At 45.9% G+C, this 18,447-nt stretch overlaps 1 protein-coding gene across 1 annotated transcript in view; it reads right to left on the bottom strand.

The window, feature by feature from the left end:
• Window positions 1-6,396: 6,396 nt before the first annotated feature.
• The window catches only part of AVPR2 (arginine vasopressin receptor 2), a 109,809-nt gene continuing 97,758 nt past the window's right edge, over window positions 6,397-18,447 (bottom strand). Inside the window, exons 2-3 of the mRNA XM_077283643.1 lie at window positions 10,145-11,027; window positions 6,397-7,315 (exon numbers count right to left, since the gene is read on the bottom strand). Coding sequence (XP_077139758.1) covers window positions 7,110-7,315; window positions 10,145-11,027 — 1,089 coding nt within the window. The 3' untranslated portion in view covers window positions 6,397-7,109. The remainder of the gene's footprint in view (window positions 7,316-10,144; window positions 11,028-18,447) is intronic.

Genomic DNA, 18,447 nt, shown 5'->3' with positions numbered 1-18,447 from the left:
TTGTTCCTTTGCATGGAATGCTCTACACCGGTGTGTCCTGAATGAGGTAGTCCCAACAGGGGCCGCCGCTGCACTGCGCCCCTCTCTCCCTCCACCGCTACTCCTGTCTGGGCCCCCTCTCCCTCTTTACTTCCTGGTATGAACACAGGCGTGTTATACCTGAGTCCACCTCTTGGTATCCGTAGCATCGGGAAGATCCCTCTGCCGCTGTGCGGCGGTGATGCCGGTGATTCGTCTTCTGATTCCTCCCGCAGCTGCCTGGCATATGGAATGGTGTTGGTCCTTCGGCGCACCATTCTCTCCTCACCGTCCGGCACCGATGCTTTGGCAGGAGCGGGGATTCATGTTGCTGGGATCGCTGGGGTTGTAGATCTATTGGTGAGATCCTTCCGCCGCGTCGCTGTAAAATAATCCCCCGCGTCCACTCGGCCTCTTACCGGATTCCTGGCCGCCGGCACCAGGACATTAGTTGTAGCAGGGGTCTCTGCAGCCACCGACCGGTCGATCAGCTGTGTTTTTCGGGGCTGCTGAACTGTCTTTCTTTGGCACTGTGCTTGGTTTCTTTGTGGCACAAGACTATGTGCTCCTCCCCCAGAGGGAAGCAGGCCTCCATTAGGCTTCTCCCGGGAACTTCTCTGCCCCAGTATAGGAGATTTCTTTGGTGTGCCAGCCTTTTTCTTCTCATATCTCATTCCTGGCATGTTCCTATAAGTTGTAGAGTCTTTTAATCCACGTTTAAGTATGCTTAAGTAGCATGAAATAGGGGATTAGCAGGAGCTCCGCAGGACACGTCCACTCCTCTCCCCTGGCAAACCACGCCCCAAGCATAATAGTATTCCTAACCGCTCCGGATAGAGTCAAAAATTCAGGCCATTGACCCGCCGACCAATGGCCATTATAATACACTCCGTAACGGACACTAGGTGCTGAAGCACACACTAAAGGTAATGTATCTGCTGAAATAAACTCATCCTGCCAACAGGAACGATCACTAAATTTACATAACAATTCCAGCCAAATAGCTATATCCTCTTTTACTTCTTTGCATAATCTAATGTGAGACCTAGGAGAGTTATAGCCTTTCGTGGAGTCATAAGATGTCTAGAAAATATTCTACCTATCGGAATTATTCACAAGGCGAAATTCAATAAACCTAGAAGAGACTGTAACACCTTTAACAAAACTTTATCTTTAGCTAAAAAAACTTTTCAAAAGAACTATAAGCTTTTCTAGCTTATTGTAAGGAAGGCTACACTCCGTCTTCTGGGAGTCGATGACTATACCTAAAAATTGTATTCTATGACAAGGAAAAAACATTTTCTCTTTTGCTATAGGAACTCCAAAATGCTCAGTTATAGCTAGAAATGTATTCAGTAGTTTTAAACATATGTTAGATTCTGCTGGCCCAATAAATAAGAAATCATCTAAATAATGTAGGGAACTAGCTAACTCAACTACCCATTGAATAAATGAAGAAAAGCTTTCAAAATAATGACATGAAAGGGAAAATCCCATAGGTAAACACCTGTCAAAATAAAATTCCCCTTCGAAAAAACCTAAAGAGTTAAAACCTGACGGATTGACAGGTAACAGTCTAAAAGCTGATTTTATGTCAGATATTGCTAACAGAGATTTTTTACCCTGGGATCTAAGTAGATCAATTGCCCCATCAAAAGAAGAATACTTAACAGAAGCAACTGATTTATCAATTTCATCATTTAATGATGATCCCTGGGGATGGGACAAATGAATTAATCTAAATGATCCAAGGATCTTTTTTAGAAACTAGGCCTAACAGAGACACTCTAAAATTCACAAACGGAGGAGATGTAAAAGGGCCAGCAATCCTGTTAGCTAATAATTCCTTCGCGATTTTTGTTTGCTGCATCTTTAAATACATATAAAGATTTTCAATTTTGGACCAACAGCAACCTCACCCTTTAAATGACGGGACAAAAAAAAAAACATATAAAAACAAAACCTTCAATAACACTGGTCTACAAAAAAACCCCACATTTTTCTGGCATGGACTTTAAGAACAGTTTTAGACTAATTTGAGGGTACTGAATTCAAATCTGATCTTATAATTTCTCTATCACATCGCGTTTTTGCGCTATAGGTATATAGCCCATTTTCAAGAATTCCATGATAAATATAAGTAGTGTATGAAAAGTGCCGGTTTATACAGTTCACTAAGGTAAATTTAGTTTTCATTTAGTCTCCCAATACATGTGAGAATATCTTTGTTTTCTTTGAACATGCATAATTCCCATTTGTTATGATAATACCCTTGTTTTCTATGCTACTGGGACAGTAGAGCTACAGCAGAGCATTGGGTGAAAACTGAATGGCCTCAGCGACAGAGCTTGGCATCTGGCAATAAGAATGTCATCCATGATCCTCTAGTGGATAGGAAGAATATTGTCTTTCCTCCCTTACACATAAAACTTGGATTGATGAAGCAGTTCATCAAAGCTCTCAATCACAGTGGAGAATGCTTTAACTATATATGTTCAACTTTTCCTGGTCTTGGTGAAGAGAAGAAAAAGGCTGGAATATTTGATGGACCTCAAATAAGCACACTTATGAGAGACCCAAATTTTATCACATCAATGAATGAGACAGAAGAAAGAGCTTGGAATGCATTTTGTAATGTGGTGCAGAATTTTCTAGAGAATAAGAAAGCAGACAACTATGGAGAGATTGTGGAAGCGATACTAATGAGTCTGCGAAATCTTGGATGTAGAATGAGTATCAAGATTCACTATATACACAGTCATTTGGACTTTTTTCCAGAGAACCTTGAGGATGTGAGCGAGGAACAAGGGGAGCATTTTCATCAGGAGATTAAAACAATGGAAGAACGGTATCAAGGCTGGTGGGACTCACATATGTTGGCTGACTATTGCTGGAGCTTGATGGGAGACAACCCAGAAGCTGTACATCACAGATCAGCCAAGAAAAGAAAGTTCAAATAACTGCCATTTGTCATTCATCTGTGTGCCATATATATGTGTTTTTATATTTTGTAGTTTAATTCTGTAAGTTTATTTGATTTGCTGTTGTTAGGGTTGGCGGAACGCACCGAATATATTTATTAGATGGGATAGGTACGTTCGCAACCCGGGATCCACCGTGCAGGAAAGAACCTGCGGCGAAGCAAAATAGAATAAACGAACTCTGTTACTTCACAGAGCCCGTAGTAAAGAGAACGCTGTGCCCTGTTTAGCTCACAGGGGACACAGCTACTGTGTAGAGCCGACAGTGGTCATGCAGTCCAACCAACACGCAGCTCCTCTCCGGTGGAGCCAAAATTCTATCGGCTAATAGTCAGCCCTGAATTCACACATAAACTCCTCGCCGGAGGTGCCAGCATTCTAGGGGCTTATTTCAGCCGGGTCCCTGACCACACACACGACCACACTGGCACTGAGATCGTACATATTTGACACTAGCGCATGGCCGTGCGGTCATGAGAACCTTATATATCTGCAGAACCTACAGGACCTTCCAAGAAGGACCAATGGAAGGCTGCCACAGAACTTGATCAGGTACAGGACCTTCCTGGAGGACCAATGGAAGTTGCTGCAGTACCTGAGCATGTGACCCTTGATCTCCACTGAGAGATCTTACCCTGGGCATGCTCAGTGTGTGCAAAGCAGGACTTAGTCCCAGAAAAGTCTGCTCGCCGCAGATCAGTGCAGGGTACAATAGCAGAGCCTGGAGAGGCAGCAGTAACCCTTTGCACAATATCAGACTCAGTGAGACGCTGGGACCGACGTCTCCGCTGAGCAGGCTCCACTGCGGCCGATGCAGAATGGGAGACCGCAGCAGACACGGCTCGAGATTCCCCCTGTGCAGCAGCGGGAGCTCGACTCCTAACAGCTGTACATAGACTTTGTAATCTTTGTTATTCCTTGATTAAAAATATACAGTGTAGTATCGAAAATCATGTGTTTTTATCATAAAACATTAGATAGGCGTAATTTTCATCAATAATTGAAAATCTCGAAATCCTGATGTGATAGCCAAAAATGGAGTTCATATTCGTAATCAGCAGCCAAAATTGACTTAAAATATGTTTTAAAACCTTTTGACAGAAAAATTGCGTTGACCAGTGTAATTATTTGTCTGCTCCGTTTGTCTGGGTACAGATCGAGCCATGGACGCATGTTTTCCAGTTTCACTGGCATCAAAGCTTTTAAGAACTTGCTCTCTTGTGACAGGCTGATGTAGCATGTTTTGAGTATTTCTTCTGAAGCATTTTGACATCATCGGGTGAGTTCCTCCACAGAAAGCACATTCATGTCAAAAATGACAATTAACATATTTTTCAGACTATAAGATGCACTTTCTTCCTCCAAAAATGTGGAGGAAAATTGGGGGTGCGTCTTATAGTCCGGATGTACCGGCTCTGGCTGTGGTGGGGAGGTGGGGGAGCAGTATCAGCAAAGCAGCTGGTCACAGGAGGCTGAAGCCGGCAGCTGCGGCTAACTCTTGTGCCCGCTGCTAAAGCGAAATGAATATTCACTGCATTCCATGCCCATGGGTGTGGAGGGCAAAGAATATTAATTTCTCTTTAATAATAGTATCCTGGTATGCATGGCACCATTAAAAAATATAAAAAACCCCATTATACTTACCTTCCCAGCGCTCCCTCGCAGCGTCTTGCTCTGTTGCCAGTAGCTGCTTTATTCTTGTAAGCATCACATGGCAGGGACATCAAGCGCTGCTCACAAGCAGAGCACAGCTGCTGGAATGCTAACTGCTCTGCACGCCAGGACTATGCGTGCAGAGAGCAGTGAGTATTCATTGCTCTTCAGTAGCGTGCATAGTGTCAGCCACTGGCTTTCTGCTGCTACCAGAGGTCATGTGTGCCGCTACTTACGAGAAATTAATATTCACCTCTCTCCATGCCAAGAGGGAACCGGTGGCTGACACTGTGCATGCTACTGAAGAGCATTGAATACTCACTGCTCTCTGCGCGCACAGTCCTGGCGTGCAGAGCAGTTAGTATTCCGGCAGCTGTGCTCTGCTTGTGAGCAGCGCTTGATGTCCCTGCCATGCGCTGCTTACAAGAATAAAGCAGCTGGTGGCAGCAGAGCAGGATGCTGCAAGGGAGCACTGGGAAGGTAAGTGTAATTTTTTTTAATGTTTTCTGATGGGCAATGCATAGCAGGATTCGGGTGGGGGCCAATTATAAGGATTTGGTAATGCATACCAGGACCAGGACCATGTATATTAAGACGAGATGGGGGCCCTGAATACCAGGATAGGGATAGAGCCATGCATACTAAGACGAGATGGGGGCCCTGCATACTAGGATGAGTTGGGGGCCCTGCATACCAAGATAGGGATGGGGCCATGCATGCTTGAATAGGGATGAGGGCAGTCATACCTGCCAGGATAGGGATGAGGGGGACTATTCATACCAGCATAGAGATGAGAAGGCCATGCATACCAGTATAGGGATGAGGGATCCATGCATACCAGGGTAAGGATGAGGAGGCCATGCACACCAGGATAGGGATGAGGGGGGCATGCATACCATGGTAGGGATGAGGGGGCCATGCATACCAAGATAGTGATGATGGGACCATATATACCAGAATAAGGGATATTAAGTACAGAATTGACCAAATTTTTTGCTTACATTTTTTTTCTTAATTTCCTTCTCTAAAACCTAAGCGCATCCTATGGTCCAGTGCATCTTATAGTCCAAAAATCCAGTTCTCATCCATTTGCAGGCAGTTTAATTGAAGGCAAAACAAACACCTCTTTTATTGATAGGTCCTGCAACTTGTTTGCAAATTAAGTGGAAGCATCAAATTTAGTCACAAACTGATGTCCTTAGATCCCCATTTCATATTTGAATGAACCGAGACCTTCTGTCTAAATGCCTCATCATATAAATACTACGCTATGCCTCCGAAATTCCGGTAAGCCTCTAATATGGTATCCACATGCTGAAACATTCCACTACATAACTTCTCACCTAGAACAGCCGCATAGATTGAGAAAGACTGAATCCAGTTATTAAAAGACCTAGGAGTGCCTTGTTTCGTCCCTGTCAATTTTATCATCTCTTTTACTAAGTAAGAATTTGTTTTTATATGTTTTAGAAAACCAGAGTAGAGAGCATCTACGACAAACGAATTTAACTAGAGGATATTGTATATTTATTTTGTTGGAGACTATGTCATGCCTTATTTCCCCTACAAGGGCTGCTGGTGTCCTCCATCGATTACTGCTGACTATTGGGAAGTCCAATTTCAAGAGGCATTGTGATAATTTTATTTTTTTAAAGAAGGATTAGAAAAAGTGTAGAACCCTTGACAACCAAAGATTTTTAGCTTTTGAGATAGGTTTTTCTAGCAACCAACAGCGATCAACGACTTTCTTTAAATTAATTTATTCTGAACATGTTAACCACTGACTGTACACTGCACATACTTAGCAGATTTAATTGTCTAGACCATTTGTGATAGAAAATATGAAAATCTCTCACCAAGTCCACTTAATGTTCACAGCATCACAGAGAGCTGTAATCCAGCTCCAAATACACAGACATCAACAATATTGTCATCTCTTTTCAGTACAGAAATATAACAAAAGTTTGTGTGTTTTTTTTTGTTTTTTTTTACATGGTGGTGACAGAAGAAGTTTGTAGTGATTATTGTAGGACTCTTCTAGAGTCCCAAAAAGTCCCTCAAAACGTATTTATTGTTCTTAAAAAAAAGTTCCATTCCCTTGGACAGAAAGGTGCAATATTGGGTCCATTATCATATTTACAATAGATAGCTCTGTACAATATATATTTTTAACACATGATGTGCATGTCCTAACAATACATAGATGTTATTGTAGATCGAGTATGTTAGGAACCTAACCCATCTTCATAAACATTGGCTCTGATTAGATGCCGGCATATAAGGTGCAGTGCATTAAGATTGTTTCACAGAAAAATGAAGTTCTGATGATGCCTTCAACAAGACTAAACTTGTGTAGATGTAATGCCGCCATTATTCCTCCTTGTTGGCACAAAATCCATGTCTGTCCTATCAGCCTGTGACTGTTCATGCTTGGTACACAAGATGGCCAAGCTCTATTTAGTACAGAGACTCCTTAGGTATGGTGGTGGAGCCAGTAAAGCAGGAGTCTTCAGGCAGAGAGTTCTTCCGTTGCCTCTTCTTGCAGCCACAACACAAGATGGCTTGTACATCCTTCGAGACACTGCTACTGAAGATGGTGTAGATCCAAGGGTTTGTGCAGCTGTTTAGACTTGCTAGTATCATCAGGATTTGTATGGCAGAGTCTGAGGAATGGGAGGACAAAAAGAAAATAAATTTATAACATAAATTAAATGAAAATGTATGGGTATCTAATGGTTAAAACAGACTGCCAGCTCACTGAGGGACCAGATTACAGTTGCCCATTGAAGTCTATGGAAGGGAAAAGGAATAAAGTGAGTGAACAACCAAAGGGAGACAGAGATGGATAATGCTGCAGTTATCTAGTGAGTTTTTATCTCATCGCAGTGCTGGATACACAGCTACACTTCCCTGAGCTGTTGTTGATTTTGAACATTTGCTACACAGAGACAAGAAAGCAGGAATCTACACATATATAAGGGATTCCTACTTTCTTCTTTCTATATAGGAAATGTGGAAAAATAATCATCAGCAAGGATGACACTGTACAGCAGGACAGAGCAGTGTAACTGTGAATCCAGCATAATCCAGTGTATGGTAGACATTATGGTAACAGGTCTCCTCCACACACTAGCTCAGAGTTTATTCAAAATTAGGATATAGGAAAATGGTTAAAAATGCAGGTTAGAAGTCATCTTATGGTCAAAAATAGTGCTATTCCTCATTTGCATACATCTAGATTACAAATCCAGAGGTCCAAACCTTCAGACTAGAACGGGTAACCATGACAGAAGCTCCAAAAACATTGAGGGGAACATGTCTTTCATACATTAATTATTACACTGTGAGAACTCGGTTATAAAGTTTCCAGGAATTTATTTCCATATTAATAGTATATTGTAGATTATACCAAATATGCTTATCAAAGTGGGTCGTAACCCCTCGGTCAGTCTCCTTACTGGAAGGATGCCCTGTCCTAGAATGTCTTATCATATTCCTGCTTTCTGTCTTGTCACATCTCATAAATTGGACGGCATCCTCTGGTGATGCCCTGCCAGCAAAAATCTTCCCACAATCCCACACAATAATACATATGATCAGCCCCATGAGCAAACATCCCAGAGCCAGTGTTTCTGAGGAGCAGAAAGACCCCAGAGAATCTGGAACTCCGCAATGTAGTCCCTTTCAGGATCAATACAATGCAGAGAGCGGTGCTTATCGTTCCAGGGTCGGTCTTATAGGAGAAAATTTACACCTCTGGGCTATTCACACCAACAGCCAAATCCAACAGAAGCACCTGCAGAGTGTTTGGAGAAGGCCGTGCTTGTTTATTGGGGATTTTAAGGTTCACACCACAGTAAAAGCATTTCTGGGTGTGGAATTTTTTTCTCTCCATAAGAATGGTTGAGAAAAACTGAGATTTTTAAAGGGCACTCATTCATTGCAGGATGGAAATTTATAGTTGAACGTGCTTATCACCTTTATATTGTTATCTCAGAGTAGACATTGGTGATATATCGCACTCGTTTACTAGCCCAACTACAAGGGTTGGAGCATTGTACCATGTGTGGGGGCATGTAACTCTGTGTGCGGGCATGTAACTGTGTGTGGGGGCATGTTATGGTGTGTGGGGGCATGTTACGGTGTGTGGGGGCATGTTACTGTGTGGGGGGCATGTTATGGTGTGTAGGGGTATGTTACTGTGTGTGGCGGCATGTTATGGTGTGTAGGGGCATGTTACGGTGTATGGGGGCATGTTACGGTGTGTGGGGGCATGTTACTGTGTTTGGGGGCATGTTACGGTGTGTGGGGGCATGTTACGGTGTGTGGGGGCATGTTACTGTATGTGGGGGCATGTTACGGTGTGTAAAGGCATGTTACTGTGTGTTGCGGCATGTTATAGTGTCTGGGGGCATGTTACGGTGCGTGAGGGCATATTACTGTGTGTGGTGGCATGCTATGGTGTGTAGGTGCATGTTACTGTGTGTTGGGGCATGTTACTGTGTGTGGGGGCATGTTATGGTGTGTGGGGGCATGTTACTGTGTGTGGGGGCATGTTACGGTGTGTGGGGGCATGTTACGATGTGTGGGGGCATGTTACTGTGAGGGCATGTTACGGTGTGTGGGCATGTTACGGTGTGTGAGGGCATGTTATAGTGTGTGAGGGCATGTTACGGTGTGTGGGGGCATGTTACTGTGTGTTGGGGCATGTTACTGTGTGTGAGGGCATGTTACGGTGTGTGGGCATGTTACGATGTGTGAGGGCATGTTACTGTGTGTGGGGACATGCTATGGTCTGTAGGTGCATGTTACTGTGCGTTGGGGCATGTTACTGTGCGTAGGGCCATGTTACAGTGTTTGGGGGCATGTTACTGTGTGTGGGGGCATATTACTGCGTGTGGGGGCATGTTTTGGTGTTTTGGGGTGTGTTTCGGTGTGTGGGGGCATGTTATAGTGTGTGGGGGCATGTTATAGTGAGTGGGGCATGTTACGGTGTGTGCATGTTACGGTGTGTTGGGGCATGTTACTGTGAGTGGTGGCTTTGTTGGTCCCATCATAATGTGTATGGGGCCCTTAGGGGTTATCATGCTGTATAGTATGAATTGCTCAATACACGTTTACTTTGGTCTGCCTATATGAACAGGCACTCAAACGACTGCCGATCTGTTATAGTCTACTGATCGGGGGTCGTAATTTACCACTGGTTGGTCCATCTTAACAGACTTTATGTCTTTTTTACTGAGTTTTTGAAGCAGAAACTCCCCAAATCTTCCTCAAAAACGCAAAGCTACTCAAAAATGTTGAGTTTTCACGTCAAAAACTAAAAAAAATAACTAAGTGTGAACACATCCTAAGTCAATTAACATATATTTGCTTGTATATTAAGTCCTAATACCTGTTTAATGATACTGCTCTTTGAACCCATCATTACATACAGCTTTATGGCAGTGGATCACATATTGCAACAAAAATAGTCTAAAAAAGCAACTTACGACTTGTTCCTGACTTTACATTCCAGACATTCCACAACTGTGCGATAAAAAATGGTGTCCAACAAACCACATAGATCAGCACGATAGCAAGAGTCATCCGCACAGTCTTGGACATGGCTTTGGTCACCCCTGTGTCTGAAACTGGTGGCACTCCATTCGTTCCATTCATCAGTTTTTCTTTTCTTCTTGACCCAGGTGATCTTTCTGTTCCTAAATATAAACTATTGTGGATCTCTCTGAAGATCAGCACTTGGCACGTTGTAATAAAAAATGCAGGAAGGATGAGGACCGCCAGGGTTATCCAAGTCACATAAGCTTTAAGGCCCCATGGCTGCACAAAATTTGCCCAACAGTCGTGCACACCTGGATGGACCTCTGTTCTTGAGAATATAAAAATCTGTGGAAGACTGAGGATGCCAGATGCCACCCATGCCAAGCAGACAGGGATGTTCCACCGGGCAGATCCCTTTTTAAAAGTCATCATGGGTCTGCAAATTGCTTGATGCCTATCGAAAGTCATGGCCACGATCATATATGAAGATGCAAACATTCCAACAACCTGGAAGTACCTAACAGACCTGCAAAGGAAATCTGGGCCTTGAAAACGATCAGTGATGTCCCAAATGAGTTGAGGTAAAACTTGGAAAAAAGCCACCACTAAGTCCGCCAAGCATAAGTGAATCATGAAGGTGTGCATAAGAGCATTGTGCTTCCGTCTTCTCAGAAGAGTGAACAGGATCAAACAGTTTCCAAAGGTGGCGAGGCCAAAAACAATGGTGAGAAGAGCAATGTTCCATTGTGCCACATATGGGTTTTTTTTGTCCACGTCGCCACTGGTCACATTGGCACTAATACTTGAAAAAGGGCTGTGTGTCACAGACATCTACCAAGAAAAAAGACAAGAAATATGGTCAATTTACAGCACAAAGGGAACATTCATACTTCAAAAGGATGTAAGGGATAAGATTGTTTGTAAAAGGGTACGGACTTGTATAAGAAAAATAAAGAAGTAACACATTTCAGTTCCCACTAGTTTCTCCCTTCACTAGAAATGGTCACTGGCTGAGGCGGGTTATCACTGTGGCCAGTGATTGCCTTAGTGAGCATTTCGGGCATGTCGAAATGCACGGACCAGCGCCGACCTGATAAACACGGGAACGGTAGCTGCGGAAGATAAGGGCTAAAGTAAGTATTATTTTGTTTATTTTTTATAGTGGTCTGAGCCCTATTACAAATATTTTTAACCCTCTGGACAACTTCTTTAATATGTCTTCAAATATTAACACAACTGATGGTTCCAACCCTATTTATAAGGCAAGAAATCCCACTTATTAAACCTGACAGGGCACACCTGTGAAGTGAAAACCATTCCTGGTGACTACCTCTTGAAGCTCATCAAGAGAATGCCAAGAGTGTGCAAAGCAGCCATCAAAGCAAAGGTGGCTACTTTGAAGAACCTAGAATATAAGACATATTTTCAGTTGTTTCACACTTTTTTGTTAAGTACATAATTCCACATGTGTTAATTCATAGTTTTAATGCCTTCAGTGTGAATTTACAATTTTCATAGCCATGAAAATACAGAAAAATCTTTGAATGAGAAGGTGTGTCCAAACTTTTGGTCTGTACTGTATATTGATGCCTTTAGGATAAAATATAGGGTAAAAGTACTGGCTATAACAATGTTTTGATGGAGAAACAGAACTCTTGAAAAAAAAGTACCAAGTCAGCTTCCATGGTCAAGCAATAGCAATAACGTTTGCCCCAATATCTCACCGATCTTAGCAAATATCAAAATAGAGCTTCTTGTGCAAAGTTTGTTTTCACCTCCATACTTTTTTTTAGTTTTAGGAGCATTTTCATTCTCATTATTTGTAGATAAAGACCTCATGAACTTAGGGTCAGTCCTCTACTACCTTGTTTGGTACCAATACATTGTTTCTAGGCTTGGTTAGGGGGACACTCAGCTTGTTTCTTCCACGTACCTCTCATTATTTGTAGAGAAAGACCACATGATCTTTCAGCCAGTTCTCATCTCCCTTGTTTGCTGCTACCTCTCTCTTTTGAGCCCAGGTTGGGAGAGCAAAGAGGTTCAGAATGACATAATAAATCATGAGTTAGTTCTTTTTTTCCCTTTGCTTGTAATTGGGAAACCCATCAGTTCTGTGTTTTCGGACATACCTGGAATGTACCTTAAATGTCTTGAATTTTGCATTCTAAATATTGGTAAACATGGGAAACCATGTGCACCATTGTAAGGAAGGAGGAAAAGGATTAACTCAACTTGGATCTGCATTTTTGGATAGCAAACTGAAGGACCTCTACAGTTCACTTTTCTTCAGTATAACTTGTCCATCAGCTCCAATCATCTTCATTCTCAAACACGTAAATCTCTGTTGGAGGGATTTGTTTAAAGAATTCTCCCAAAATGTCTTATTATTCAATATATCTCAAAACCATCTTGAAATATTGATGTTGGATCGCGTACAAAAAAATTTCCAAAAAAGTAATGGCCGGAGCTGAGCCGCCCCTCCCCCCCGCGGCGTAAGTGTAGGACAGCATGACCGTGGGATGGAGGGAGGGGTTAGGGTTAACTGTGCAAGGGGTTATGGGTAGAAATTTAAAGGTTAAATGGTGGTGGAGGGGAGTGGCCTGGTCAGTTCCCGCTCTCTGGGCAACTGGTGTGTACTGTACTTACTATGTCCACCGTGGATCGACTCCTGGAGAGCCTGAGGGCTGCAGCGGCTGTGCACCCTCCAGGCTGGCTCGAACAGCAAGTTGCTGGCATCGTGGGGAGCGGAGGGTCAGTGGCGGGGCCGGCGTCCCCGGTGAGGCGTTCGCGTCGGACTAGGCCTCCGGAACGCCTGTCGCCCGACTTAGCTCCGCGGGCCCCCCGACGGCGCAGGAGCCCCTCAAGGGACCCTCCAGGCCGGGCGCCTCCGAGTCGCCGTGCCAGCGTGCCCCGGCCTGGGAGGAATCCTACTGCCCGGCGGGGTCCGTCGGCGGCTGCTAGGCCTTCGCCTCGCGCTGGCGTGGGGGCGGAGCCTAGACGAGCTGGTCAGCGTGCGAGGCCTAATGCAGCGGGGGGCCGCGGCGGTGATGTCCCTGCCGCGCGGCCTGCCTCTTCACCGCCTGTGAACAGGAGAGGGAGCAGCGGTGGATCGGGCGGCCCAGCAGGATCCGGGGCTGGGTCGGCCATGTTTACTACGGCAGGGTCTGATCCCGCAACTGGAGTTTTGGATGTGGCGGCGGTGTCCCCAGGCGGGGATGTGAGCCCGGGCGCTTGGACAGCAGCACCACAGTTGCAGCAGCCGTATGGAGTTCAGCAGTCGGCGGTGTCCCCTTCCCCGGCTTCTACAGCGCAGCAGGATCCTTCTCAGGCCTCCCGGTGGCAGTTTTCGCAGGATGGCATGGACTTACGTGGACAGCGGCGTCAGGACCCTGGGAATCCGGCTGGAGGGATCACAGCTCCCTCGCAGCCTGGTGAGTGTGTGTCTTTGTTATCTTCTCAGATTTTCTCTTCTCCTGTAGTTTCTGGGTTACAGGATGATTCGGGGCCCGTGGTTGGGATGAGTGTGCCGGGTGCGGCTGATGTGGGTGGGGTTGGTGCTGTGTTAGCTAGTGTGAAGGATTTATTGGCTAGGTTAGAGAGGGGTATGAGTGATCAACGGCATTTGGCGGCGTGGGTTGGGTCACAAAGGGGGATTGGGGGTGTTACGGATGTGGCGGTAGGCCCCTGGGCTCCAGTTTCGGTTTCGGTTCAGACGGAGAAAGAGAAGGAGTGTCGTATACATTTGGATGATAGGGCTCACGGGGAGGTGTATGTCTGTTTTGAGGGACCTTTGGGGGCGCATCTTAAGAAGGAAGTGAGGGAGAAGATTGTTAAAGATGAGTATGTGGAAATATTTTCACTACTTCCGTTGGAAAAGTTTAACCTCGATAAGGGGAAGAAAGAGGACAGTAAGAAGGAGGAGGAGGAAAAACGCAGGTGGCGTTTGATTCCTCAAACTTTCATAAATTGGTTGCAGGCGTTCGCCATTCTAGCAAGTGTAATTGGCGAAAAGGCGCCGGAGAATTGTTCGGGCTTGTTTTGCTATATGGACTCTATTGGGGAGGCTCATAGGGTTTATGGTGGGCAGGCTTGGCTGAGGTACGACGAGCAATTCCGGCAGCGGAAGGCTATACGTCCGACTCTTCGGTGGGACCAAAAGGATATTGGGCTCTGGCTTCGGGTGATGGCGCAGTATAAGTTTGGTCATTCCTTTCAGGGGGGGACCGGTGGTTCCGGTCAGAGCGGTCGGTCCAGTTCGGCGGGAATGTCGGGACAGTCCAGTCAGTCAGGGGGTCAAAAAGCGGGATTGTGTTGGCAGTTCAACGATGGGCAATGCAAGTTTGGGGTTAACTGCAAATTTAAACATTTGTGTTCCCATTGCAGCGGGTCCTCTCACGGGGCTTCAAAATGCTTTAAAAAAGCCAAGTCGAAGTCTGGGGACGGGAATTCTCATGGGGGTGACGCCGGTGAGGCTGGAAAAGATGGTCCCCTATCTAGATAGGTATCCCAAGGCAGAGGCGTCGGTTTTGTTGTATCATGGTTTTCGGGATGGTTTTGTGATTCCTGCCCCTCCGTTTGTGGTTCCTCGGGTGTTGAAGAATTTGCAGTCAGCAGTATTACATGGGGGGGTGGTGTCAGAGAAATTGAAGAAGGAAGTGGCGTTGGGGCGGATGTCTGGCCCCTTTGAGTCTCCTCCAGTTGAGGACTTGGTTGTTTCCCCACTTGGTGTGGTTCCCAAGAAGGAAGCGGGAAAATTTCGTTTGATACACCATTTGTCTTATCCACGTGGGTTGTCTATTAACGACGGTATCGCGCCGGAGCTTTGCTCGGTGGTTTACGCGTCTTTTGACGAAGCTGTTGCGTGGGTATGTAAGTTCGGACGAGGGGCCTTGTTGGCCAAAACGGATATTGAGGCGGCGTTTCGGTTGTTACCGGTGCATCCTGATAGTGTTCGTCTGTTGGGTTGTTTTTGGGAGGGGGGTTTCTATGTTGATAGGTGTTTGCCTATGGGTTGTTCCTTATCGTGCGCGTTGTTTGAGACATTCAGTTCATTTTTAGAGTGGGTTGTTAAGGATGTTTCGGATTGCGATTCAATTATGCACTATTTGGATGATTTCCTGTGTGTAGGCCCGGCTGGGTCTGATCGTTGTTATCGGCTTTTGCGGGCTGTTGAATGGGTTTGTGAGCGTTTTGGGGTTCCCCTGGCGCCTGGAAAGACGGAAGGCCCGAGTACGTGTTTGAGTTTTTTGGGTATTGTCATCGATACGGTTGAGTGGGAGTTTCGGCTGCCGGTGGACAAGATTGAGGGATTGCGTGAAGATTTGGCGCGTGCGCAGCGATTGAAGAAGTTGACTTTGCGTGAGTTGCAATCGTTGCTTGGTAAACTCAATTTTGCTTGTCGGGTGATGCCGATGGGGAGAGTGTTCTCCAGGAGATTAGCGAGTGCTACGGCCGGAGTTCGGGCACCGCACCATTTTATTCGCTTGTCATCTGAGCTGAAAGAGGACTTGGCAGTTTGGAGCTCCTTTTTGGGTTCGTATAATTGTCGGTCGTTGTTGATGGAAAAGGCGATTGACAATGATTCGCTTGATTTGTTTACGGATGCAGCTGGTGGTAGTGGTTTTGGAGCTTATTTCAAGGGGCAGTGGTGTGCGGCACCTTGGCCTGCTGAGTGGATCGCGGCGGGGCTAGTTCGTAACATTGCGTTGTTGGAAATTTTTCCGATTCTGGTCGCGGTTCATTTGTGGAAGGATGAATTCCGTAACAGGCGCATTCGTTTTAACTGTGACAATATGGGGGTCGTGTGTGCTGTGAATGGACTCACGGCGTCGTCACCTCCCGTGGTGCGAGTTCTTCGCCGACTGGTGTTAGCTTGTTTGGAGTTGAATTCACAGGTTACGGCAACTCATGTGCCTGGGGTGCGTAATTCAATAGCGGATTCTCTTTCTCGTTTTCAGTTCGAGCGTTTTCGGGTATTGGCTCCAGAAGCAGAGACCGTCGGCTTGGATTGCCCTGCGGACCTTTGGATTGTGGCATCTGGGACGCTGAAGATTTGATACGGTCATCGTTGGCTCCCAAAACATGGGAGGCGTATCAAGCGGTTTGGTTGTCTTGGGAGGGGATGTTAACAGCTTGCCCGGGTGTAGTTAGTTCGGATGATCAAGTGGGTGTTCTGCTGTCTTGGTTAAGTCGAGGTTTTTCGGAAGGTTGGTCGTGGACGAAGGTATCGCGCTTGCTGGCTGCTCTGGCTTTTGGTTTTAAGTTAAGAGGGCAACGGGATTTGTCCAAAGTGTTTTTGGTGAGGCAAGCAGTTAAAGGTTTCCGTAGGCGATGCGGGGGGTTGGACTCGCGGCGTCCTGTGTCTTTTGCTATGTTGGAACGGTTGGGTGAGGCATTGGGGAAGTGCTGTGTGTCGGCTTTTGAGCATTGTTTATTCCGTTTGGCATTTTCCTTCGCCTTTTTCGGTGCGCTGAGGATTGGTGAGTTGGTGTCTCCTACCAAAAAAGTGGTGGGAGGGATTTTGGCGCGTGATGTGTTATTGTCGGAGGATAGGGTGGAGTTCTGGTTACGTCGCTCAAAGACTGACCAGGTGGGCCGCGGTAAGAAGGTGGTGCTAGGTGTAGTCGCCGGCTCGCGTATGTGCCCAGTTACTTGTTTAACAGTTTTTTGGGGGCTCATGCCTCTCAGGGCTGGATCGTTGCTCTGTCACGAGGATGGTTCCTCTTTGTCAAGGTATCAGTTTTGCATGATTTTCAAAAAGGCGATTAATGAATTGGGGTTGGATGGGTCGCGCTTTACTCCTCATTCGTTTCGGATTGGGGCGGCAACTGACGCGGCTGCGGGTGGTTTGGATGCGGAAGTGATTAAACGTATTGGCAGATGGAAGTCAAATAGATACCGTAGTTATGTGAGGTGTTAGTGGGGTATGATTACGTCATTTGGTACGGTCCGGTGTTATGGTTATTTGTTTTGTGATTCGGTGGGGATTTGATTACTTGTGTTTGTATTTTTCAGGTTTTCCACCTTTACTGGTGTGGATTTTCGGTCATTCCTATGTGCATTGGGGAGCCCTGCGAGCTGACGTACGGTCGGAGGGTAGGCAACTGGGTTTCGATCGGTCAGTGGCGGTGGTTCGGTGGCTTGGCTTTCGGGGCATGGCATGGAACAGGGTCCTGAAGGAAATTCATGCTGCGGTAATTTTAGACAAGTCGCCTGATGTTTTGGTATTGCACGTGGGAGGTAATGACTTGGGGATACGCCCCTTTCGAGAATTAATTAAGGATATAAAGCAAGACATGTTGCGGTTGTGGGTTTTATATCCTGGATTGTCGGTAGTTTGGTCAGAGATAGTACCGCGTAAACGCTGGAGGCATATGCGGTCACTGGATAAAATTAACAAGGCGAGGATTAAGGTTAATAGGGCTGTGTCGGCTTTTGTGACCAGGAATGGTGGAGTTGCCGTGAGGCATTTCGAGTTGGAAAAAGGGGTTGGGGCGTTCTGGTTGGCAGACGGAGTGCATTTGAACGCTGTTGGAATGGATTTTTGGGCGCTTGGTCTGCAGGAAGGCGTAGAGAAGGCCATAGCGTTTCGTTCTGGTGGGGTCTCGGGTCTTTGAGGTATTCAAAGTCCCTCATTGTGGTGGCTGGGTGGAGTCCTTGGAGTTGGTGGAAATTGGGTTGGGGGATCCATTGGCTTATGGCTCCTCTGGATTTAGTGGTAAACTGGTTTTGGATCTGGTGAATTGGTGGGGGGTTCCGGCAGAGGTGGTCGGTTCCCCGGAAAGTGTGGCGTGAACAGTGAACCCTCTGGGGTTTTTGGTGCTCCCGAGCCAGGTGGTATCGGCTGGGAGTAATGTTGGTTTTGTTAACGTTCACGCTATGCAGGGTTTTGATCACCAGATTCTTGGGAGCTCCAAGGACTCCTCCTAGTTTAAAGTTATGGGATGTTTATTTCATATATGTTTTGTTTGTATTAAATAAAAAGGCTGCTGTGGCCGATATTATTCCAAATAATTATTGTATGCTGTTTTTATTTCAGGTCAAGGGTATGGGACATTGGGAAAGTCATTCGGTGGGTGGGGGTGGGTTTTTATTCTCTACCCCAACGGCTCGACATTACCAGGGTCAAGTAATGGCCGGAGCTGAGCCGCCCCTCCCCCCCGCGGCGTAAGTGTAGGACAGCATGACCGTGGGATGGAGGGAGGGGTTAGGGTTAACTGTGCAAGGGGTTATGGGTAGAAATTTAAAGGTT

This window comes from Ranitomeya variabilis, chromosome 2 (assembly GCF_051348905.1).
Source record: "Ranitomeya variabilis isolate aRanVar5 chromosome 2, aRanVar5.hap1, whole genome shotgun sequence".
In the NCBI taxonomy this organism is placed as follows: domain Eukaryota; kingdom Metazoa; phylum Chordata; class Amphibia; order Anura; family Dendrobatidae; genus Ranitomeya; species Ranitomeya variabilis.
The sequence above is the reverse complement of the archived record's forward strand: the minus strand, read 5'-3'. Positions and strand labels throughout refer to the sequence as shown.